Below are 19576 nucleotides of genomic sequence, written 5' to 3'. Positions count from 1 at the left end.
CCATTTACTATTGTCAGTCATAGGACTGGTCATTTCTTAGTTACCAGAGCACAGGTAAGTCTCCAAGCACTGCAAACTCATTTAAGAGATCACAGGCCTTGAACTCAGAACATTACTACAGATCCAAAGCCACAGTGCAAATCTCAGCAGATGCGTTTGCAGATCCAGAGCTCCTCTGAGCTGCTAAATGCAACTTGTGCATCCCTGATCTGCTATTTCCAGCTGTGAAGTGTACCAGCCTCACAACAATGCTGCTATACAAAGAAGCAGAAATGTTCAGAGTTGGCAAGTATTCATCAGCATCTCAATCAAAGCAAATAGCAAAAGAAACAGGCTTGTTCAGTGGGATGGGAAAATCCACCTGTATTAGCCTAAATCAGGCTGATTCCTACCTATGGCACAGCAGGGGGAAAGGAACACCAGAACCACTGGGATTCAGGCATTCTCAGTGCAACCAAAAAAACATCCTCCCACCATGGTCATCTTGGGCAAAGGAGAGCACAGAGGGATCCTGAACATGAGCTGCATACATTTGCTATGGTCACAGCAAATCATTGCTACTGATGCTGCCCTTTCAGGCAAGAAACCCTCCAGGTGAAGGCTGTGGAGATGCGGAGGCTAGAGCCATCAGCATCAGCTGGAGCACGGTAAGGGACTGGGAGTTCCAGGAGCCCAACCCTAGCAGCAGCACCCACGGGAAAGGGAAGCACAGCACTTCCTTCCCAGCATCAAAAATAATCACTGCTCCCAGCTTCCTCCACCTCCCAGTGCAGCCTGAACCAAAACCTCAGCTGCTGGAGCCTGGGAGAGCTGGGGGATCTGGCTGTGATTGTGTTTTTGAAGGAAGAACCTGGTTTTGCATTCGCCTCCCAAAACTGTGTCAAGAGCCAGAGATGTGGCACTGGTGATGCTGAGGAAATGTTTTACAGCAAAACCCACTGAGCGAGCTTGATGTTCCCCTTGAAAAGCTGTTCACAGACAGTCCTGCAAATGCAAGAGGCATCTTAAATCACCCACCCAGACAGCTGCAGAGATCTCTGCAAGGACAAAACATTATGAGAAGAGGTGAAAGGCTGCTCATAAAGTGTTTTAAACCTTAAACATCCTTAGCTTTCAATTCATGCCAGTGCCTCACTGCAGTCACATCACACCAGCTTGCCCTGCATAATTACAACTGCAGATTTTTATTCCCACAACTACCACTAAATTCACATCCAGAACTCATGTAGCAGAAAACAAAACCTTAATTGAGATGCACACAAAGTGTATTTTAATTCTGGGCTTGCCACAGCACTGATACACACATACACAACTAGCATTTAAGCAACAAAGACAAATTTTGGCAAAGTGCAGAGAAGCCCCCTGCGCTCTGCCTGATGGCCCATTTATCCCAGGACCTGGCCTCTTCAAACACTTTCCCTCTGCCCATCCATGGATTTTTAAAGTCCCTTTTCTGCTCCACTTCTCCAGCAGCTATTGAACCTCCTTTCTTCAGAAGCATTACTGTCACTTGGCAGGCTCTCTGTTTAAGCTTATGACTTACTAGCAATAGTATACAAGTCTCCAGTGTTACATAAACACTGTATTTGCCTTGTTATTTTGAGATATCCCGTACTGCAGATGGGCTCTCCTTCCATGCACCACTCAGGACAATAGACCCCTGATACAACTAAATAAACATCTTTTTATTCCACCCCTCCCCAGCATATGGTTAAACCTCACTAGACTGATATTTGGAGACTAGGAAAAGTTCAGCAGTGGTGGTCTCTATCTCTTTAGACCTGCGGGGTAGCACCAGATCCCCTTTCACACACACATCCCTGATTAAATTCATAGGACAGCAAAGAGCCTCGCAATGCCTCCATGACCTTAACATTGGAGGCAGATTACTAAAAAGCTCCAACATCAACCAGAGTAGGTACGCAGGGAACTTCTGCAAGTCTGTCGAGTTTGCATCATGGTTTTTTGTTTGAGTTTTGGAAACAAAGGCTGGCAGCTGAAGCTGTTTTCCCTGGAATACTGTTCACCTTAGGAGGGTCAGCAGATACAACCAAAGCAAAGCTTTCAGTTCATTTCTTAATTATAAGTGATGGCTTTTAGAGGAATGGGTTCAAGTCTTCCACCCTCCCATAGGAGCAATAGGAAAGAACCATCCTCCTCCAGTACAAAACACAGCCCATTCATCTCACTGGCTGTTTTTCCATAGAGGCTGAATTAGCACAACAGCTCTCCCAGTCCTGGCTCTTCCCAGGGGTGAGTGTGCACTGGGAGTGCTTTTAATGAGGGTTATTCCTGCTCTGAACTAGTCACACTTGGGTAGTTGAGGTAGGAAAAATGCCTTTCAATTACCCACACAATACCTCATATTGCTCCATATATATGAAGTATATATGCAGGTATAAAATATATTATGCATATAAACACACATATATACACACAGCATATATATAAACATATGCATACATAATATGTACACACATATGTACATACATGAAATATATATACATATATATGTGTCACACACACACATTTATACACACACATACGTATATAAAAACGCTACATATATAAGACACAGTGCAAGGACTGAAGCAGCTCACAAGCCAAGCACTGCTTCTTGCATAACCTGATTTTTGTACTTGGTAATCTATAGAGAAAATAACCAACCAACCAACCAACCAACTTTACAGCTTTTCAATGACTTTGCTGCAGGTGGGTTGAAATTCCTCAAGGGTTCTTAAAAGGATGGAAGAAAGAAGTAAGTGGGTTGCATTTATTTTCTTTGAATTAATATGCAATACACATTTTATTGAAAAGGATACAGACGTGGACGACACATTTAAAACCCTGACTGCAAGCAGCAGACAGCTCAAGAGGCAGCTGGGGGAATAAAGTACCTTTAAGCTCAAATACTTGCTGATAACGCATTAATCCAGCACTCGCAAACCCCAAGGAGCGGCCAGGGCTCTCCAAGCTAGAGGCTGGGTGTTGGCTGGTTACACACCCCTCTTGGGAAGCCAGCAGGGAAGAAAAACTCCTTCAAAGGAAAAGAGACCTCCAGCAATAAATAGCTGGGGAGTGCCCTGTGTGAGCTCCCTGGGAGGGGATGCATCCTCCCCTCCACCTCCTGTCCCCTTGGGATGCATTGCACAGCCACCATGCACGAAAAGCAAGGCCAAAATATTCTAAAATTTGAAAAGGAGAGCAATTTAAGACTACAATTAAAAAAGGAGAAAAAATGCCCCCAGACAAACCACGAAAAATCACTGCACATAACCTCATGTGTGGCTTTGGTAAGTTTTCCTTTCCCATGTACTACCAGCGGTGTGTGTCAATGAGGTCTGAATGCGTATGCATCTTCACATCACTTAATAAATCAGAGAATACTGCAAATGCTCCTGAAACATTCAGAAGTACCCCAAAATGGCTAATCCAGTGCATGAAGCAGGACAGAGGTGCTGGCACAGTACAAGAATAAAGCAGTGTCTTATAGCCAGAAGTGCTGCTGAAGGTCCCACTCCAGTCAGCACCTGCTCTCATGGTCATGAATACGTACTTTTCAGAAACTACTGATCCAACCATTAAATACTGCTGCATTTCCTTCTCCCACCTGCAGAAGCTGGTGCAGGGATCAGCTGCTGCATCTCAGTGGATTGGATCCAGACCCATGCAGTTTCCTGAGAATGGCTGCAAGATCATCATTTGCTTTTGAAGCATCCTCCCAGCCAGTGCAGGGATTGGAATTTCATGTGATAGATGTGCTCAGGCTGCTCTGCAACTCTAAAATGCCGGTGTGTTGACCAGCTCATCTTGGGCTAACATCGCTGCAATCACAAGTAAGGCAAAAAACCCTCAAACCAACCAATTTATTTAAATACATACTTATATTTTTATATATTTAAATAGATCTGTAAATACATACTTAGCTGTGTGTTTATGTATTTTATGGATGTATATATACACACACACACAGGGATCAGTGTTGGGACCGGTCTTGTTTAACATCTTCGTCGCTGACATGGACAGTGGGATTGAGTGCGCCCTCAGCAAGTTTGCCGATGACACCAAGCTGTGTGGTTTGGTTGATACGCTGGAGGGAAGGAATGCCATCCAGAGGGACCTCGACACGCTTGTGAGGTGGGCTGATGCCAACCTCATGAAGTTTAACCATGCCAAGTGCAAGGTCCTACACCTGGGTTGGAGCAATCGAAGCTACAGGTTGGGCAGAGAAGAGATTCAGAGCAGCCCTGCGGAGAAGGACTTGGGGGTGCTGGTCGATGAGAAAATGAACATGAGCTGGCTTCAGTGTGCGCTCACAGCCCAGAAAGCCAACCGTATCCTGGGCTGCATCAAAAGGAGCGTGACCAGCAGGTCGAAGGAGGTGATCCTGCCCCTTTATTCTGCTCTTGTGAGACCTCACCTGGAGTACTGTGTGCAGTTCTGGTGTCCTCAACATAAAAAGGACATGGATCTGTTGGAACAAGTCTAGAGGAGGGCCACGAGAATGATCAGGGGACTGGAGCACCTCCCATATGAAGATCGGCTGAGCAAGTTGGGGCTGTTCAGCCTGGAGAAGAGAAGGCTGCATGGAGACCTCATAGCAGCCTTCGAGTATCTGAAGGGGGCCTATAGGGATGCTGGGGGTGGACTCTTCATTAGGGACTGTAGTGATAGGACAAGGGGTAATGGGTTAAAACTTAAACAGGGGAAGTTCAGATTGGATATAAGGAGGAAATTCTTTCCTGTTAGGGTGGTGAGGCACTGGAATAGGTTGTCCAGGGAGGTTGTGAATGCTCCATCCCTGGCAGTGTTCAAGGCTAGGTTGGACGAGGCCTTGGGTAATATGGTTTAGGGCGAGGTGTCCCTGCCCATGGCAGGGGGGTTGGAACTTCATGATCTTAAGGTCCTTTCCGACCCTAACTATTCTATGATTCTATGATTCTATATAGCTGAACACACTGGTCCCTATGGGGAGGTATGGGATATAGCCTTCTTGCTGCTTGCATTGACCTCTTTAAACTCAGATTCCTTCAAACATACCAAAGCCACTCCTTCCAGGGTAATTATGGAAAAAAAATAAATTAAAGATGGAGCTGTTTTCATTTATCTTGAGTCCAACAAAAATGCTGATGTCTTTTGCTGTGTGATAAAGCCACTGTCTTGGGGCAGAATCTATTTTTCAGTGTGGATTTGAGTATGATTTGATTTGAGGCATGGTGTGCACTGAAGTAGATGCCTCTCCAACCCCCAGTGGGGATTTAATTGGAGAGCAAAGTTCAGAATGCAACAAAAATCCTTCCAGCCTCTGGTCACAACACTTGAAAAATTATACTTAGAAACATGGAGATAAACATCCTAGAAAATTACTATCAGACTGCTGTAATAAAGCTGTAGCCGCAACAATCTGATGCTCTTGGTATTACTGAGACTTAGTCACACGCCTCAAATTTGACACGTGCTATGAAAGATACAGCATACAGCAGACACACTGCAACAACCACCCACAGAAGGGCTTTTGCCCTTAGGTAAATACAAAGTGGTACCTCAAATTCTCCAGCATCCACCACCATGGGCCACTATCACCGCTATTTTATCCTACTTTGTGTTCAGGAGAACAAACATTCAGGAGAACATCTACGCACCCATGGAGGTGTCCAAAATAGGGTGGGCCTGTGCTGGAATTTAAGCTTAAGAAGAACATTTCTTGCATGAAAAAGTTTGATTTACTAAATAAATAAATAAATAAATATGAACAAAAGCAGCCTTGTTCCCATTGCTGTGATTCCTGTGAGCGCAACCCAGTGCAGGAGACCTCCCTCTCTGCCCGGCGTGCCAGGATACACACTCATGGTTCACCACCATGAAATCCTGACGTCAAGGCACACTGTGTAGTCGCAGAGAGCCATTCAAGAGCAATGAAAAAAGGGTGTGAAGGACACAGCACTGAATGCAGATGTTAGAAATGTCCTTGCTCAGAAAAGTTATGGAGCGTCTTCTGCTAATGAGGGGACGTGCTGCTGCACTGCTGGAAAAAGAAGCATCCTTTCAATTGGTTTCTAAGTGAGGTTTACAAGGGCAAGCCCATGTCTCAATAGAGCAGGGACGGTAGCTAAAGCACCAAAGAGGTGGCAAAAAATGTCATGTTCAACCTTTTTGCTGCTCAAAAGCACCACCCTCTCCTGAAGAGCCCACCACAGCAACAAGGCATGGCAGAAGCCCCTGTGAAATTTTACCGCTTGGTTTCTACATGACTGGTTTTGTTTTATAACCATTTTGTGGAGCAAGGGCATTTTACAAGCCCAAAACATCAGTGAGGGTCTTTGTAAACACATGAGGCTGATCCATCAAACCCAAGTGCCTCCCAAAACACCATTCCTGGCTAGGCAGGGCTTTGCTCACTCACCCTCAAGCTGCTTGACCCACGGGATACTGAACCTTCAAGCATCTCTGCTGGAGTCAAGGTCCACAAGCAGACTTCAGGGAGAAGAGCAAATCCTGACAAGGTTCAAAGTTACTTTTTTTCTTAAGTAAACTCTAGGAAGGAAGCTCTTTTCAGTGTTAACAGGATTACTCAACTAGCACTTGGAAATTTAATTCATTGAGATGCCACGGCAGTTATCTACTTGTACTGCTAGTGCTAAAACACAAGTAACCCCTCCTCCTCCCAGGGCTGAAATGATTTATCTCATGCTGGCCACAGTAACAAGCACCTTTGACCTGAACATGTGCTACTCTCCTATGGAAAGAACAGCAAAAGCACCTTTAAATTTGCTTTACACCTCTGATACTATCTCACAAACTCAAAAGGCACATGCAAACTGTAGCACAAGCTGTGAACTGAGCATATGGCATTGGCCCTAGAGGTGCGTAGACACTTTTATTATGCTTTTATACAAAAATCTATTATACATATATAACAAAATACATTTTATTTCTCAGCATCTATTGCAGCAGGAGGCCTAAGGGTTTCTCTGAGCTGCTCACCTTCTCCCCAGCCATACCCAGCCCTGTTTAAACCTCTCAGCAGAGAGAGCAGATTTGCAGCAGTGCTGAACCCAGCTGAAGCATCAGGAAACACTCGAGGAGGCGAAAGCCGGGGACAGCTCAGCTCCGCAGCACCCCTATGCTAACAGGCATTGAGCAGCTCAGGAAGGTCTTTGCAAGCACATGCAGACTTGCTTTAAATCCTTGCACCAGCCCCCCAGAGCCATTTGCCTTGTTCGTTTTCCAAGGCTGGATTCTTATTTATTTTTTAAAACCCAGGATCTTTCCAACCTGATTTTCCATGTTTCCCCCCAACTCACCAAGCACCCCTCTAGAGGAGGCTTGCACTGGCTGCTCCCTGCCTCCAATGGAATCACAAGAAATGGCATAAAACTCAATTAAGGAGTGTGGTTTCCATGAATCATCCAGCACAAAATAGGAAGCATCGGAAAGAAGGAAGGAAGGAAGGAAGGAAGGATGATCATTTCTCCAGGGAGCACTCAACTGCCTTGACTACCAGCCCAGGCGCTCCCTCACCCTCCAGCCATGGATCACACTTGCCTTACCAAAAAGGAAAAGTGCCCCAGGGTGATGTGCAGTCTGCAGCCCTGACTCATCCCCAATGAACGTGCAAGGCATAAAAGAGCTGGTCCCTGCCAAAAAGACATCATAGCAAATAACAGAGCCAAAGGACATTTGGCAGGATTAATGCATATGGCAGATACAGGACAACCTGAATTCCCTGTCTGAAGCTTCAATCTCATCAGGCAAGTGCCCAAGTGCACTTTAACAACAGGTACTCTCTGATAAAAGCTCAGGACCCTGGAAAGGGAGGTTTGCAACAGTCAGGATGCCTCAGGCAGCCTCACCCCACCCCAAACCTGTGAGCCAGTGTTGGTCCTGCAGACCAGGTGGGATCCTGGACTGCAGCAGAGGGATACCAAACCTTCCAGGTTTCACACTAAGTGCACACCCTCAGGTAGAGCATAAAGAAAAGAAGGTGTCTTATCCCTCCCTGGCAGTGACAGCAGCCAAAAGCACTGCACATGCCATCAGCCTTTCCTTGCATGCATTCTGGGATGAGCTAGTCAGCCCTTTGCAGAGCCATGGGAAGATGGCATGGGAAGGGGAGGAAACCCCACCATTTTTCTTATTTATTTCTGCATGTTAGCCCAAGCTCACTGAAGCACAGAACACACCTTTAAAGGGGGTTTAAGACTTCTAACCTTGAGCTTGGGTCCACCTTGCCCATCACAGAACCAAGACTAGGCACAGAAGCCAAGGGCAGGCCATGCAGGATGCAGCGAAGACAATTTCTGCTGCAGACAGCTCTCCAGTGGACATCATATCGTGCAAAGCTCTGTGTATTATCAGCAAGAAAGGGAAGCTCAGCAAGACAGAGATACAGCTCTTTACAGGCAATGTCATAAAACACAGACTTTCTAATTGAATTTGGAGTTTCAGCAATTAACCCTTCCAAAAGTACATATGCCTGCAGGGAGCAGGGGGAAAAAAACAGAAAACCACCAAACAAACATGTATAATCAGCTGGTAAGAGATTTAACACGCAATAATTGGCAAGATGAAATTCTGCTTTCTAGTTGCTTCGCAAGCTAAACACCAGCTGAGATTATAAAAGGGAAGGTTCATACAATCACTGCAGTGCCTGTTTGCCTCTGCACATCCCCTTCCCAATGCTGTTTGCAACCTGTCGTCCAAATCCAGCCACATGTTAACGAGAATTTACCGTCTCCAAGACCCCACCTAGTCTGCAAGAGAGGAAATAATGCTGGCACAGGTATATGCCATGCACACAGCTACTGACCAATGTGACATTCATATCTGAGCAGCCACTGAACACGAGCTGCACCCAGAGCTGCTGCAACCTCGCTGTAAAATGGGTGAAAATGAGAAAAACCAACGAGTACGGCTCTGAAAATAAAACGGAACACAAAAAAGCTTTCCTCTGGTTTGCTGGGCACTTTTCTCCCCCTGCCCCATCAGTTCTACCTGGTGGAATCTTCAGCCAAGAAAACATGAGCAATGTGCAAACATCAAATCTGGGCAAGAAAACTAAGTTACTGCAACTCTGGCCAAAAACTGTTATTTCTCCTTCCATCAGGAATCTGAAGTTTCGAACTGTAACATCTGAAAAGCCCTGAAAGTCACTAAGAACATTCAGAACTGAATCCCACAAGCTGAGTTTTGCATTGTTTTGTTTCTCTCCCTCTTTCTAAGCTAATCCACATTTCAGATCAAGAACAAAGAAATGCATCTTCTTTAAGACAGTTTTAACACTACAGGAGTTTTTCCCCCAGATACACCCCAGGTTGGATGCTGGGCTGAAAGTGGTGTAGCAAGAGCTCCATGAGTACCATAAATCTCCTTCCTTCCCCTTGTCTGTAAGAGAAATCATCACTATAACCCACCGTTAATAGGAACTCACAGTGGTGGTGTCAAGGGTGATGTTGAAACGACTGAAGTTTAGAGTGCAAATACTCCCTCTTCTCTTTCTCAACTTGGTAAACACTCCCACATCCATGATTTCATGCAGTTATCCACAATCCTTCTCCCCCCAAATCACAGACCAAGGGCTAAAACCCAGATTTCTGGTTTGCTTTTTATAATGTCCCATAGTGGGATTGCAAGAAGTTGCTCATAAACCCACTGTGGACTGCAAGCCACAGACTGACAACTACCAAATGCCATTTTTAAAACTAAACTAAAATCAGAGTCAGGCATGATTTTACTCTGGTAGCCAGAGGAGGATGGTACCTGCCATGGATGCAACCATCAACACGCATAACAGCATAGAAAGAGAGTCCCTGCCAGGGAACACCTGGAGGCATTTGGCTTCTATAAATACTAAACTATCCCACTTAGTGTGTGTGGGAAAGGCTGTGGATGTTGTCTACCTGGACTTTAGTAAAGCCCTTGACACCACTTCCCACCATTTCTCCTTGGAGAAACTGGCTGCTCGCGGCTTGGAGGGTTGTGCTGTTCACTGGGTAAAAATCGGATGGCCCAGCACAAAATGTGGTGGTGAACGGAGTTAAATCCAGTTGGTGGCTGGTCACAAGTGGAACTGCAAGGTTAAGAGCTGGACTTGATGATCTTAAAGGTCTTTTCCAACCTAAACAGTTCTATGATTCTATTTTGAGTACAATTCGTTTGGAATTTTATATGGTTGAGACTCATCCAGATGCCTGGGCAAAATGCACGCTCGGACAGAGGAGGGTGGGGAAAAGGAACAGACACCTACAGAGAAAAAAGAAAAAGGAAAGAAAAAGTAAAAGGGGGAAAAAAAAGGGAAGTGTGTGACCATGATGACTTGTATCATTTTAACTCCCTTGGAGTGACGTGAGCACGGCTCCTCGTGCTGGCTTCCCCATGCGCTCTACGTCAAATGGAAACCTGAGGGAACTGGAAGAGGAAACTACTGATTTGGGCTGGGTGGGAGCAGCAAACCCAACAATTTCCTGTCTGTGGTACAACAAACCCCGGCTCTGGTAGGCTCTGGTAGGCTCTGGTATTCGCGGGAACGCTGCCGCCACCTCCCGCCCCACTCTCTTCCCCCTCTGACTGCGATCTGTGTCATCGGCTGGGCTCTTCTGAACCAAAGCAGATGGCTCAAGTGAAACAACTTTAATAATAATAATAATAAAACCAAAATTTAAAAATTTTTTTTTTTTTTTGTCTTATAAAGAGTCATCTCCACTCTGGGTAGAAACACTAATTGCCGTGACACAACTTAGAGCTGCCTGCATATGGATTTTACCTACCTCCGCCCCAAATTCCTCTGGTCATTGGCAGTTCAGCTGAATATTCTACTTAGGCTAACAAAGAGAACATTATTTGAGCCATGATCCTACAATTTGGTGTGAGGCCACATAGAAGCTTCCTGGAGTCAAAAGGTAGACATAAAGAGCCAGCCCTACACAGATCGATGTGAGTGGCTGGAGAGTGTCTGTGTTAATAGGCACTTGCATATTCTCACTTAAATGTCATAAAAAATGTGTTATTTGGAGGAAGAGGATTCAGCATAGATCACTAGCAAAGATATTAATCAAGGGGAAAATGTAAACGCAGGGCATATTAGTGGCTCCCTTGGTCTCCTTGAAGATGCTGCTGAAGAAGAAGTACCTCTGCTGGGAGCATCCCCACTGGGCTGCTCTGAAATCTTCCAGGGTACCACCTCCACCTCAAAATGGCTCCGAATTCTGCCCATTTCTGGAGCAGGAAGACTTCTCTGCTCAGCAGCATGCTAGATCCACCCCTCAGCCTCTGGACTCACCAGCCCACCTCTCACTGGCTATGCAAGCTTTGCTGTTTAAAAGCCTGAGATGAGGTTTCCCAGAGAAATATGGAGGAGGATGAGTGTGGAGCATCAGAGGAGTCCTGGCTGCCCATACTGCAGCCACCTAAACTGCCCTCAGCAGCAAACACTGCCACCATTTGTCACATTATTTGAGACAAGCACTCACCACTCAGCCTCAAAAGGAATACAAACAGTTTCTCGGAAGCCCCCAGGCATACTAAATGGCAGTCAAGAGTCCTCTCCTGAACACTGTGTACTTGAAAAGCAATACTGAAGAGTGACTGAGCACTGATTTTGAATTACAGTCACAGCGTGAATCACAGAATGGCTTGGCTTGGAAAGGACCTTAAAGACCATTCAGTTCCAACCCCCCCTGCCACAGGCAGGGACACCTTCCACTAGATCAGGTTGCTCAAAGCCCCATCCAACCTGGCCTTGAACACTGCCAGGGATGGGGCAGCCACAGCTTCTCTGGGCAACCTGTGCCAGTGCCTCAGCACCCTCACAGGGAAGAACTTCTCCCTAATACCTAACCTAAATTGCCCCTCTGTCAATTTAAAGCCATTCCCTCTTGTCCTGTCCCTACGTGCCCTTGTAAAAAGTCCCTCTAAACATTCCTTGCCCCTTTAGGCACTGGAAGCTGCTCTAAAGTCTCCCTGGAGCCTTTCCTTCTCCAGGCTGAACAACCCCAACTCTCTCAGCCTGTGGTCATAGGAGGGATGCTCCAGCCCTCTGAGCATCTTCGTGACCTCCTCTGGACTTGCTCCAACAGGTGTTCCTCTTGTGTTTGGGGACCCAGAGCTGGATTCAGTACTGCAGGCGGGGTCTCATGAGAGTGGAGGAGAGGGGGAGAATCACCTCCCTCGACTTTCTGGCCACGCTGCTGGTGATGCAGCCCAGCACACCACTGGCTTTCTGGGATGCAGGCACACACTGCCAGCCTATGTTGGGCATTTTTGTCAACCAACACCCCAAGTCCTTCTCCTCAGGGCTGCTCTCAGTATGTTCTCTACATTCTCTCAATACGCTCTCCAGCTTGTTCAGTCTGGATGAGGTGGGACATCTGAATGCCACCCATTCCCTCCAGTGTGTCAACCACACCACTCAGCTTGATGTCATCAGCAAACATGCTGAGGGTGTGCTTGATCCCACTGCCCATGTTGCCGACCCCTGAGGAACACCACCACATCACCTATCTCCACTTAGACATTGAGCCATTGACCACAACTCTTTGAGTGTGACCACCCAGCAAATTCCTTATCCACCAAGTGAATAAGGAATTTCAAAATGAGAGGAATTTCTCATCTCAACCGACATCTGATGGCCAGACAAGTACCTGCAGAGCGCACAAATGGAAATGCTCAGCTGTCATCCTGGAAGCATGGACTGGAGAAATGCCTCAACCATACTCCAGGCAGCAAGCACTGATGCTCGAAGTAAGTATTACTGGAAAGTGTGGCTACAATAAACCCTCTTTCTTTCTCTTTAGCCTCCAACCATTTCTCTTGACTTCCCCAACAGCAAAACACATGTAGTCACCTAGTGAACACTTACCATTTGGAAAAGTCCATGGGAAAAGGTGCAAGTCACCTGCAAAACAGCACTGCATCCTGCTTTGTGTTTGCAATAGGAATGGGCTGAAGCAAGGATGCTGCATTTCTCTTAAACAGCCTTAAGCTGTTTCAAAGGGTTCATCCCAGTTTCAAGTAAAAAATTTCCCCAGCAAGTCTCACAACAGCTTGGAACACTTATATGCACTGCAAAACCTCAAACCCAAACCTGAGGAAATCAATGACACTGCACTTTCTTGGTGTTTTATTCATAACCCTTTGAGGGGTCCATTAAGACAAAGAGACTTTACTGGGAGAACACTGGTATTTTCAATTGATCTTTCAAAGAGTACAGATGAAGTCATTGGCAGGATAACATGGGCAGAATCCATTTGATGGTTGAAGAGAGCCCCTTGGGTAAATCCCAGCCACATCCCATATGCAGGCTAAAATCTGCAAAAGAGGGAAAGAGCAAGCTTGGTGTGCTACCATGTGCTAAAGCACCTAAACCAAAACACTCCGCATGTGACAACTCCTGTGCCAGTCCTTAAGTGACATCCTGCTCTCTCCAAAGTGATGGGAAGGAGATAGCAGAGGAGCTGCCAAAACGGAACAATGGAGTTTAAACCAGCTGCCCAAATCCTTATCAAAGATGTGATTCACAAAAACCCCAAGGCTTTAGAAGATGTCATCACTGCCTGCCATTATCAGCCGCTCTCTATCAAGGGCAGAAGGCTTGCTTTGACATTTATCCCCAGTGCAGCTGATGTGCCCATCCTGGCTTGATAAAATAGGGATGCCACCACACTGCAGGGCAGCACCTTGAGCCATCCTCCCACCTTGGCCAGAGGACCCATCAAGCATTAATGCCTTTTGGTCCAGGACTGCTGCAATTCTCAAACTAGCTCTTTTTTTCTTTTTCATCAACTTATCTATTGTCTTCACGTACAAACCCCTCAGGGTGCTCAGTCCTCCCCATGGGCCCCCACAGCTGGAGCTGGCTGCCATGCATATCCTGCCTGTAAAAGAAACCTACAGAGAAATCTGTACTTCCACTACAAAACTTTTATCCACAGACTTTCTGAATCTGCTCAGTGCACATTTAGGTCATCTGTCTTAAACCAGTCCTCTGCCAGCCACCATTTGTCCCCCCCCCTTGCCTGCTTCTGTCAGCTATTCTTTTATTCCCACTACCATACAGAGCATCCCCTAAATGCAATCCTGCATTTAACGTATGTCCCACAAAGCTCCTCCCAAGTGCATTTCAAAAAAGCAGCATGTTTTCCTTGCATGTGTTTAAAACAGCCTGAAGTTGACAACAACAATAACCTGCGTTCACTTCCTTCCTTCCTCTGCTCCCAGTGATTTTAAGCCTCTTTTTTTGTTTGTTTTGTTTGTAAGTCAATAGTGGCAAAATTCCTAAAAACCCCTGGGTGAGTACCAGGAGTTTCCAGTACTCCCAACCCACATGGACCAACTAAATACTACTGTTCTTAAAACCTCAGCAGTTTTTTGCCCATTCTTCAGAGGACTCTGCCAAGCACAAGGCACAGCTCAATTAACAAAGTGGCTTAATCCAGCGGGGTGATAAATAACAGGGGAGCCAACAGGTCATTGCAATTCACTTGAGTAACCAGAATCCCTATCTGCTGCTTGGGTTTTTTCCAATCCTTGCCTGTATTAGTGGCAGATTTTAATTGCCTATTCCCAAATAGTCTCACTGCAGCCGCTCTAAGCAGGCAAGGACTGAGCTGACAAGATTTACTGATACCTGCAGCCTTGCAGATATGGAGGAGAGACTTTCCTGTGTTCCTGCTCTGAGAATGGCACCCCAGCCCTCACCAGGGCAAAGAGCTATTTACTGCAATTGTTTTCCCCTACAAGCATCAGAAAATACTAACATAAATCTAGATTTTCCCTCTTCCAGACTCTCCTTGCTGCTGGGATGAGGCAGGCCATTTTTTCTCCCCTGCTCACTAATGGTGGAAGAACTTCTACCCAGCATCCTACAGCCAAAGTGGGACCAATGTCTGCAAATCACAGTGATGCCCTAAACTTCACTGAAACACTGAGCAGGCCACAGAAATCTCCTTTCCCTGCCTCCAGCAGCACAAAGCCCAGAGGAGGTTTGTCCAAAAGGATGGAGCCAGCAAACCCCTGACCAAGGTACAGACCTGCAATGTGCAAGCAGAGTGGTCCATAGGGGATCCCAGAGCTGCAAAGAAACTTTGTTTTTAAGTCATTTCCTTAAAACTCACAGCAAAAATCTGCTTTGCTAAAGACGAATAATCATTTTAACACTTGGAGTTGTTAAAAAAGGGAAACCAACACTGTGAGGGACAGAGGAACGATAAAAATACAGGGAAAGGGTTCCAACATGGAAAAATTGCAAAATTAAGGTATTTGGAGATGAAGCAGTGGCAGAGGCTACATGAAGGAGGGCATTCAGGAGGCACATGAGGGTGAGACAGGAGTCCTGTCCCACCCCTCTCTGCTAAACCCGACCCTGATAAACTGGCAGGAGCTCAAAGAAGAGCCATAAAAGTAATGAGAGGGCTGGAAGAGCTGACATGCAGGAAGATTAAAAGGAACTAAATACGTATAGCTTGGCTCAGCGACAGAAGCCGGGAGGAAAGGGAAGGCAACAGCTGGGGATATCCACAGGTCCTGGGATCTGGGTCCCCCATCCTGGGAAGGGGGTCATTGGGGCCGAGCCCCCCGGGGAGCACCATCTCCACTCCCCCTGCCGGGCCGGCGGCTGCGGCCACTGCATTCCTTCCCTCTAATACAATCCCTAATTTAACAAGTGGAGAGGATCCGGGCAAACACATTTGTGGGGGGGGCAGTGGGGGGTGCATGACGTCAGGAACTAATTTAAGTCCTTGCTGGGCTTCATCCCCATGCATGCGTGCAGTTTACAGCATATGAGTCGGCCCCGGCTCTGCTTCGGCATCTGCTGGTCCTGACACCCAGCGAAGCTCAAAACCAAGGGGCGCATTGCTTATTCATTCATTCATGATCAACGGGTTGATGTTTAACCGTTTCTAGAAAGCTTTTCCTTTATCCTAGCCACTGAATGCTCAAATCCAGCAAATCTTTCTGCTGCTTCAGCATAAAAATAATCAAGTTTTTGGAGAGTCAAGAGCTATCTCCAGCATGAGACCTTTTGATGCGAGCGCTTGCTTCCTTTAGAAACAAGCGTATTTATATCCATCCCTTCCTTCCTGCAACTTCAGGTAATTCATAAATCAAAACCTAAGCATGGAGGAAAACGGTATTATTGAGGCTTTGCACTGGACGCGGACCTGCGTGTGCAGCTGACAGCTCCGCTACTCCCACAGCCGCAGGCACGCGCGGGGACCTCGCAATTAATACTTTCTTTGAGCAATCAGAACCGCCAGCCCAGGCCGTTCCGCTGAGCAAACACACCCGAGCCACAGAGAGCCGATACAAGGGCAAGGGGAGGTTTGGCGGGGCACAGCTCCCCGCGGCCGGCGGGTCGGGGCGCTCGCTTTCGGCACGGAGCCCCCCCCACCACAAAGCCGTCCCTGCGGCTTCGGCCGCGCGTTCCCACGCGCCCCAGACAAACGGGCTCTTTGTCCAGGTACGCACCCAAAGCCACCGGACACTGCGGTGTTCCCGGTCCCAAGACCAAGCTCCCGCGTAGCCCAAGCCACCCCGTTAAACACCCCATGCTCGCAAAGGGCCCTCGTCCAAAGCAGCGCAGAGCCAGATACAACTCCAGACTTAAACTGTTCTATAAACTTGGAGAGCACCCATAAAAATCCCCCCCACCATCCCATGAATGAAGAGGTTCCCCAGCTCCGGGTAAAAGTGAGTACAAAGGAGGCGGCGATGGGGGCTGAGGCCCTGCCACAGGCAAACTGGCCCCGGGGTGCAAATGTTGGGCTGGTTTCAGCCCCAGACAGCTCGAGGGGCAACCCACGGCGCTGGCTGGGGACAAGGCGCCTGCCACCGGGGGAATGGGGGCTTTGTTGTGTATCCCAGGCGCGGTGGGCAGCCAGGGGACGGGGTGCTAGGGCAGGGTGCTGAGATGGGTGCTGGGCCACTCAAGGTGCTAAGCAGAGTGCTGGGAACTAAAGCACAGTACTGGGACAGGATGCTGGGTGCTTAAGCAGAGTAGAGGGGACACGATGCTGGCCACTGAGTGCAAAAGCACAGTACTGGGGCAGGGTCCTGGATGCTCAGGCACGGTGCTGGGCAGGGTCCTGGGCGCTCAAGCACGGTGCTGGGTGCTGGAAGGATGCCGGGGCAGAGTGCTGGGCTGGATGTGGGGTACCGGGGAACTCACCGAGCTTCTCGACGAGGCGCAGCATGACGCCGCCGATGTGGATCTCGCCGGTGACCCTCAGGGTGACGTCGCGGCCCAGGTCGGTGACATGGACGCTCAGCTCCCACGTCCCATCGGCGTAGCAGCCGTCCGGCATGCGGATCCCGTCCAGCGCCATGGCCCCGGCCTCCTGCGCCGTCAGCCGCGCCTCACCGCCCGCCCGCCGGCACGGCTCGGCTCGGCTCGGCAAGGCACAGCCCGCCCGTGCCCCGGGGGGGGTGGGATAGGGGCGCGGTGGGGCGGGATCGGGGGGTGCAGCGCTACCCCGCCGCCCCCAGCCGCTGCCTGCGGGGCCGCCGCGGGAGGAGAAGGGGCGGGCGGGGAGAAGGAGGAGGAGAAGGAGGAGGCAGAGGAGGAGGAGGAGGAGGGGGATAATAATTAAAGGAAAAACGCGCCCCGCGCCGCCGGGCCCCTTGGCCTTTTATGGAAGCGAAGGACGGAGTAAGTGGGGCTGCTCCAACATCCGGGACTCGCCGGGGGGCGGCTCGGGTGGACTCGGCCCGGCCCGGCGGCAGCGGAGGTCGCTGCGGGGCGCAGCCGCTGGACGCGGAGTTCCCTGGGCCCCAGCGCGGCCGTAGGGGTCCGGCTGCATGCTGGAGGGGAGCGCGGGAGCCGGCCCCGAGAGCGTCCTCTAGGGCCGGCGGGAACTCGGTGTCCCAAACGCATGGATGCTTCGAGCGCCTTTCGCTGGCAGCCCTGCCCCCTGCCGCGCTCAGTTTGGTGTGCGTTTGGGTTCTTCTTGACGCTGGCCATTTAAAAGCCCCTAATTTGTAAGCGCAGTAAGACATGCTAGGCAAACCGCTTACCTTGGCATCGCAGTCCGTGGCTTGTGCAGAGCCCGTGCTGAGGCTGGGCGATGTGCTGGGTCTCTCCATCCTTACCATGTATCAATGTAGGAAATGGGCACTGTCTGTAAAATGAGTCTGAACCGGCACAAATGGAGAAAAAAAATAGTATTATCCGCTTCCTGTAGCTCTCCACCCAATGATACACACATCCCGCCAAGGCTACTGGGCTTCCTGAGAAACCGCCACGAGGAAGGAGCTGCGTGTTGGGGTCCGGCATGGTGGTTGGAGGCAGCGGGCAGGATGTATCCCATGTTGTGCCAGGTGATGCGAAGCCATGTCCCAACAAAGCCGTGCCCTCCCTGGTAGCCTCGAGGATGGCTCTGCCAGCACAGAACTTTCCCCACAAAAGCTGTTCCCATGTCCTGTGTGGGAATGGCAATGGGAGCTTTGCCATTGTGGAGGCAGCAAAATGCTCTTAATGGAGATGGTAAAGTTTTGCTACTTTTCTACTTCTGCTGCTATAATGGAGATGCTTACAAAGGACTGGTCCTCTATGTTCCTGTATGCGTTTCCTGAGCTTGCCCTGGGCAGAGTAAGCCAGGTTTTACTCATAAACAGTGCAGAGGTTTTGGGCTCATGTGGCTGATGGTGCAGAGGGAAATTGGGTAATACTGCCCTGAATGATAGGAGGATGGGCAGCAGATGACCTCCACCACCAAATCCTCGTGGTGCCTTAATCTCTGTCAATATAATCCCCATTTCATCCCCCTAAACTTGGAAGCTGAAGCATAATTTAGGGGGTGACAGCTTGGGAGAGCAGGGGAAAGCTGGTCTGTAACAATAAAGCTTTCACAGATTGTATCTCAGTGTTCTTCCAGTATAAAACAATAGGGCAATAAATAGAAAGGGTTACTCTCAACCCAAACATTTTGGATGCGGTTCCCAGCTGATGCAATTCAGTACAGCTCCGCTGGAGCTAGTAACCTTTTAGTACAGCTGATTGCATGCCATGAGGTAGAGGGTGCTGGTCCTCTGTGCTCTTAAAGCCATTTGCAGAGTTTCCCTGAGGACAGGGAAAGCCACTCTCTTTGCCTTTTGTGTCCTGGCTAAGGCCAGGTGCCACCATCCTTGGGGTGTTCCTTTCCTCCCAGTGCCACTGCTCAGCGGTGGGTGTGCAGAGAGGTGGGCAGCGTGATCTCTAGTTCTCAGCTGAGAGGCAAAGCAAGGTCAAAAATGCACTGGCAAAGCTCTTGCGTCAGAGGCAGCCAAGCATCCCCAGGGCTCTTCCCACTGTTTGCAAGAAGTCCTCACTCTGTACAAGCAGCAATAGCCAAATAAGGTGCCGAAACACATGGACACTTCCACTGGGACAGGGATGATACCTACCAGACCTGCTCACAGCTCAGCTCCCAGCGTGCTGCTCCTCCTGCCTCTGCTCTGCAGAAACCAGGATGCTTTTCTGATGAAATGATTCAATGGGCATGTTCAAGAAATCAGTGATGAAGCTGAGCGATTCCTTTCCCGTTGTGGGTTGATTTGGCTTGGTTTACCCTTTTTTGTTAGGTTTCTTTTTGTCAGTTTTTAA

The 19576-nt window shown here is 48.6% G+C and overlaps 1 protein-coding gene and 1 long non-coding RNA gene across 5 annotated transcripts in view; one reads left to right on the top strand and one right to left on the bottom strand.

Annotated features, from left to right (window-relative positions):
* The window catches only part of FERMT2 (FERM domain containing kindlin 2), a 52427-nt gene extending 34907 nt beyond the window's left edge, over positions 1-17520 (bottom strand). For all 4 annotated transcript variants that reach the window (XM_061369150.1, XM_061369151.1, XM_061369152.1 and 1 more), the window contains exon 1: positions 17165-17520. In XM_061369150.1, coding sequence (XP_061225134.1) covers positions 17165-17321 — 157 coding nt within the window. In that variant the 5' untranslated portion in view covers positions 17322-17520. The remainder of the gene's footprint in view (positions 1-17164) is intronic.
* A 32-nt stretch (positions 17521-17552) lies between these two features.
* On the top strand, positions 17553-18852 carry LOC133220797 (uncharacterized). The gene is made up of 2 exons (XR_009727787.1): positions 17553-17644; positions 18177-18852. It is a non-coding gene; the product is annotated as an uncharacterized LOC133220797 (long non-coding RNA).
* The last annotated feature ends 724 nt before the right edge of the window (positions 18853-19576 follow it).

Source organism: Neopsephotus bourkii, unplaced genomic scaffold (genome assembly GCF_033783945.1).
Source record: "Neopsephotus bourkii isolate Nb327-2 ecotype Australia unplaced genomic scaffold, CSIRO-AGI_Nbou_v1 NB_1477, whole genome shotgun sequence".
Classification (NCBI taxonomy): domain Eukaryota; kingdom Metazoa; phylum Chordata; class Aves; order Psittaciformes; family Psittacidae; genus Neopsephotus; species Neopsephotus bourkii.
The sequence above is the reverse complement of the archived record's forward strand: the minus strand, read 5'-3'. Positions and strand labels throughout refer to the sequence as shown.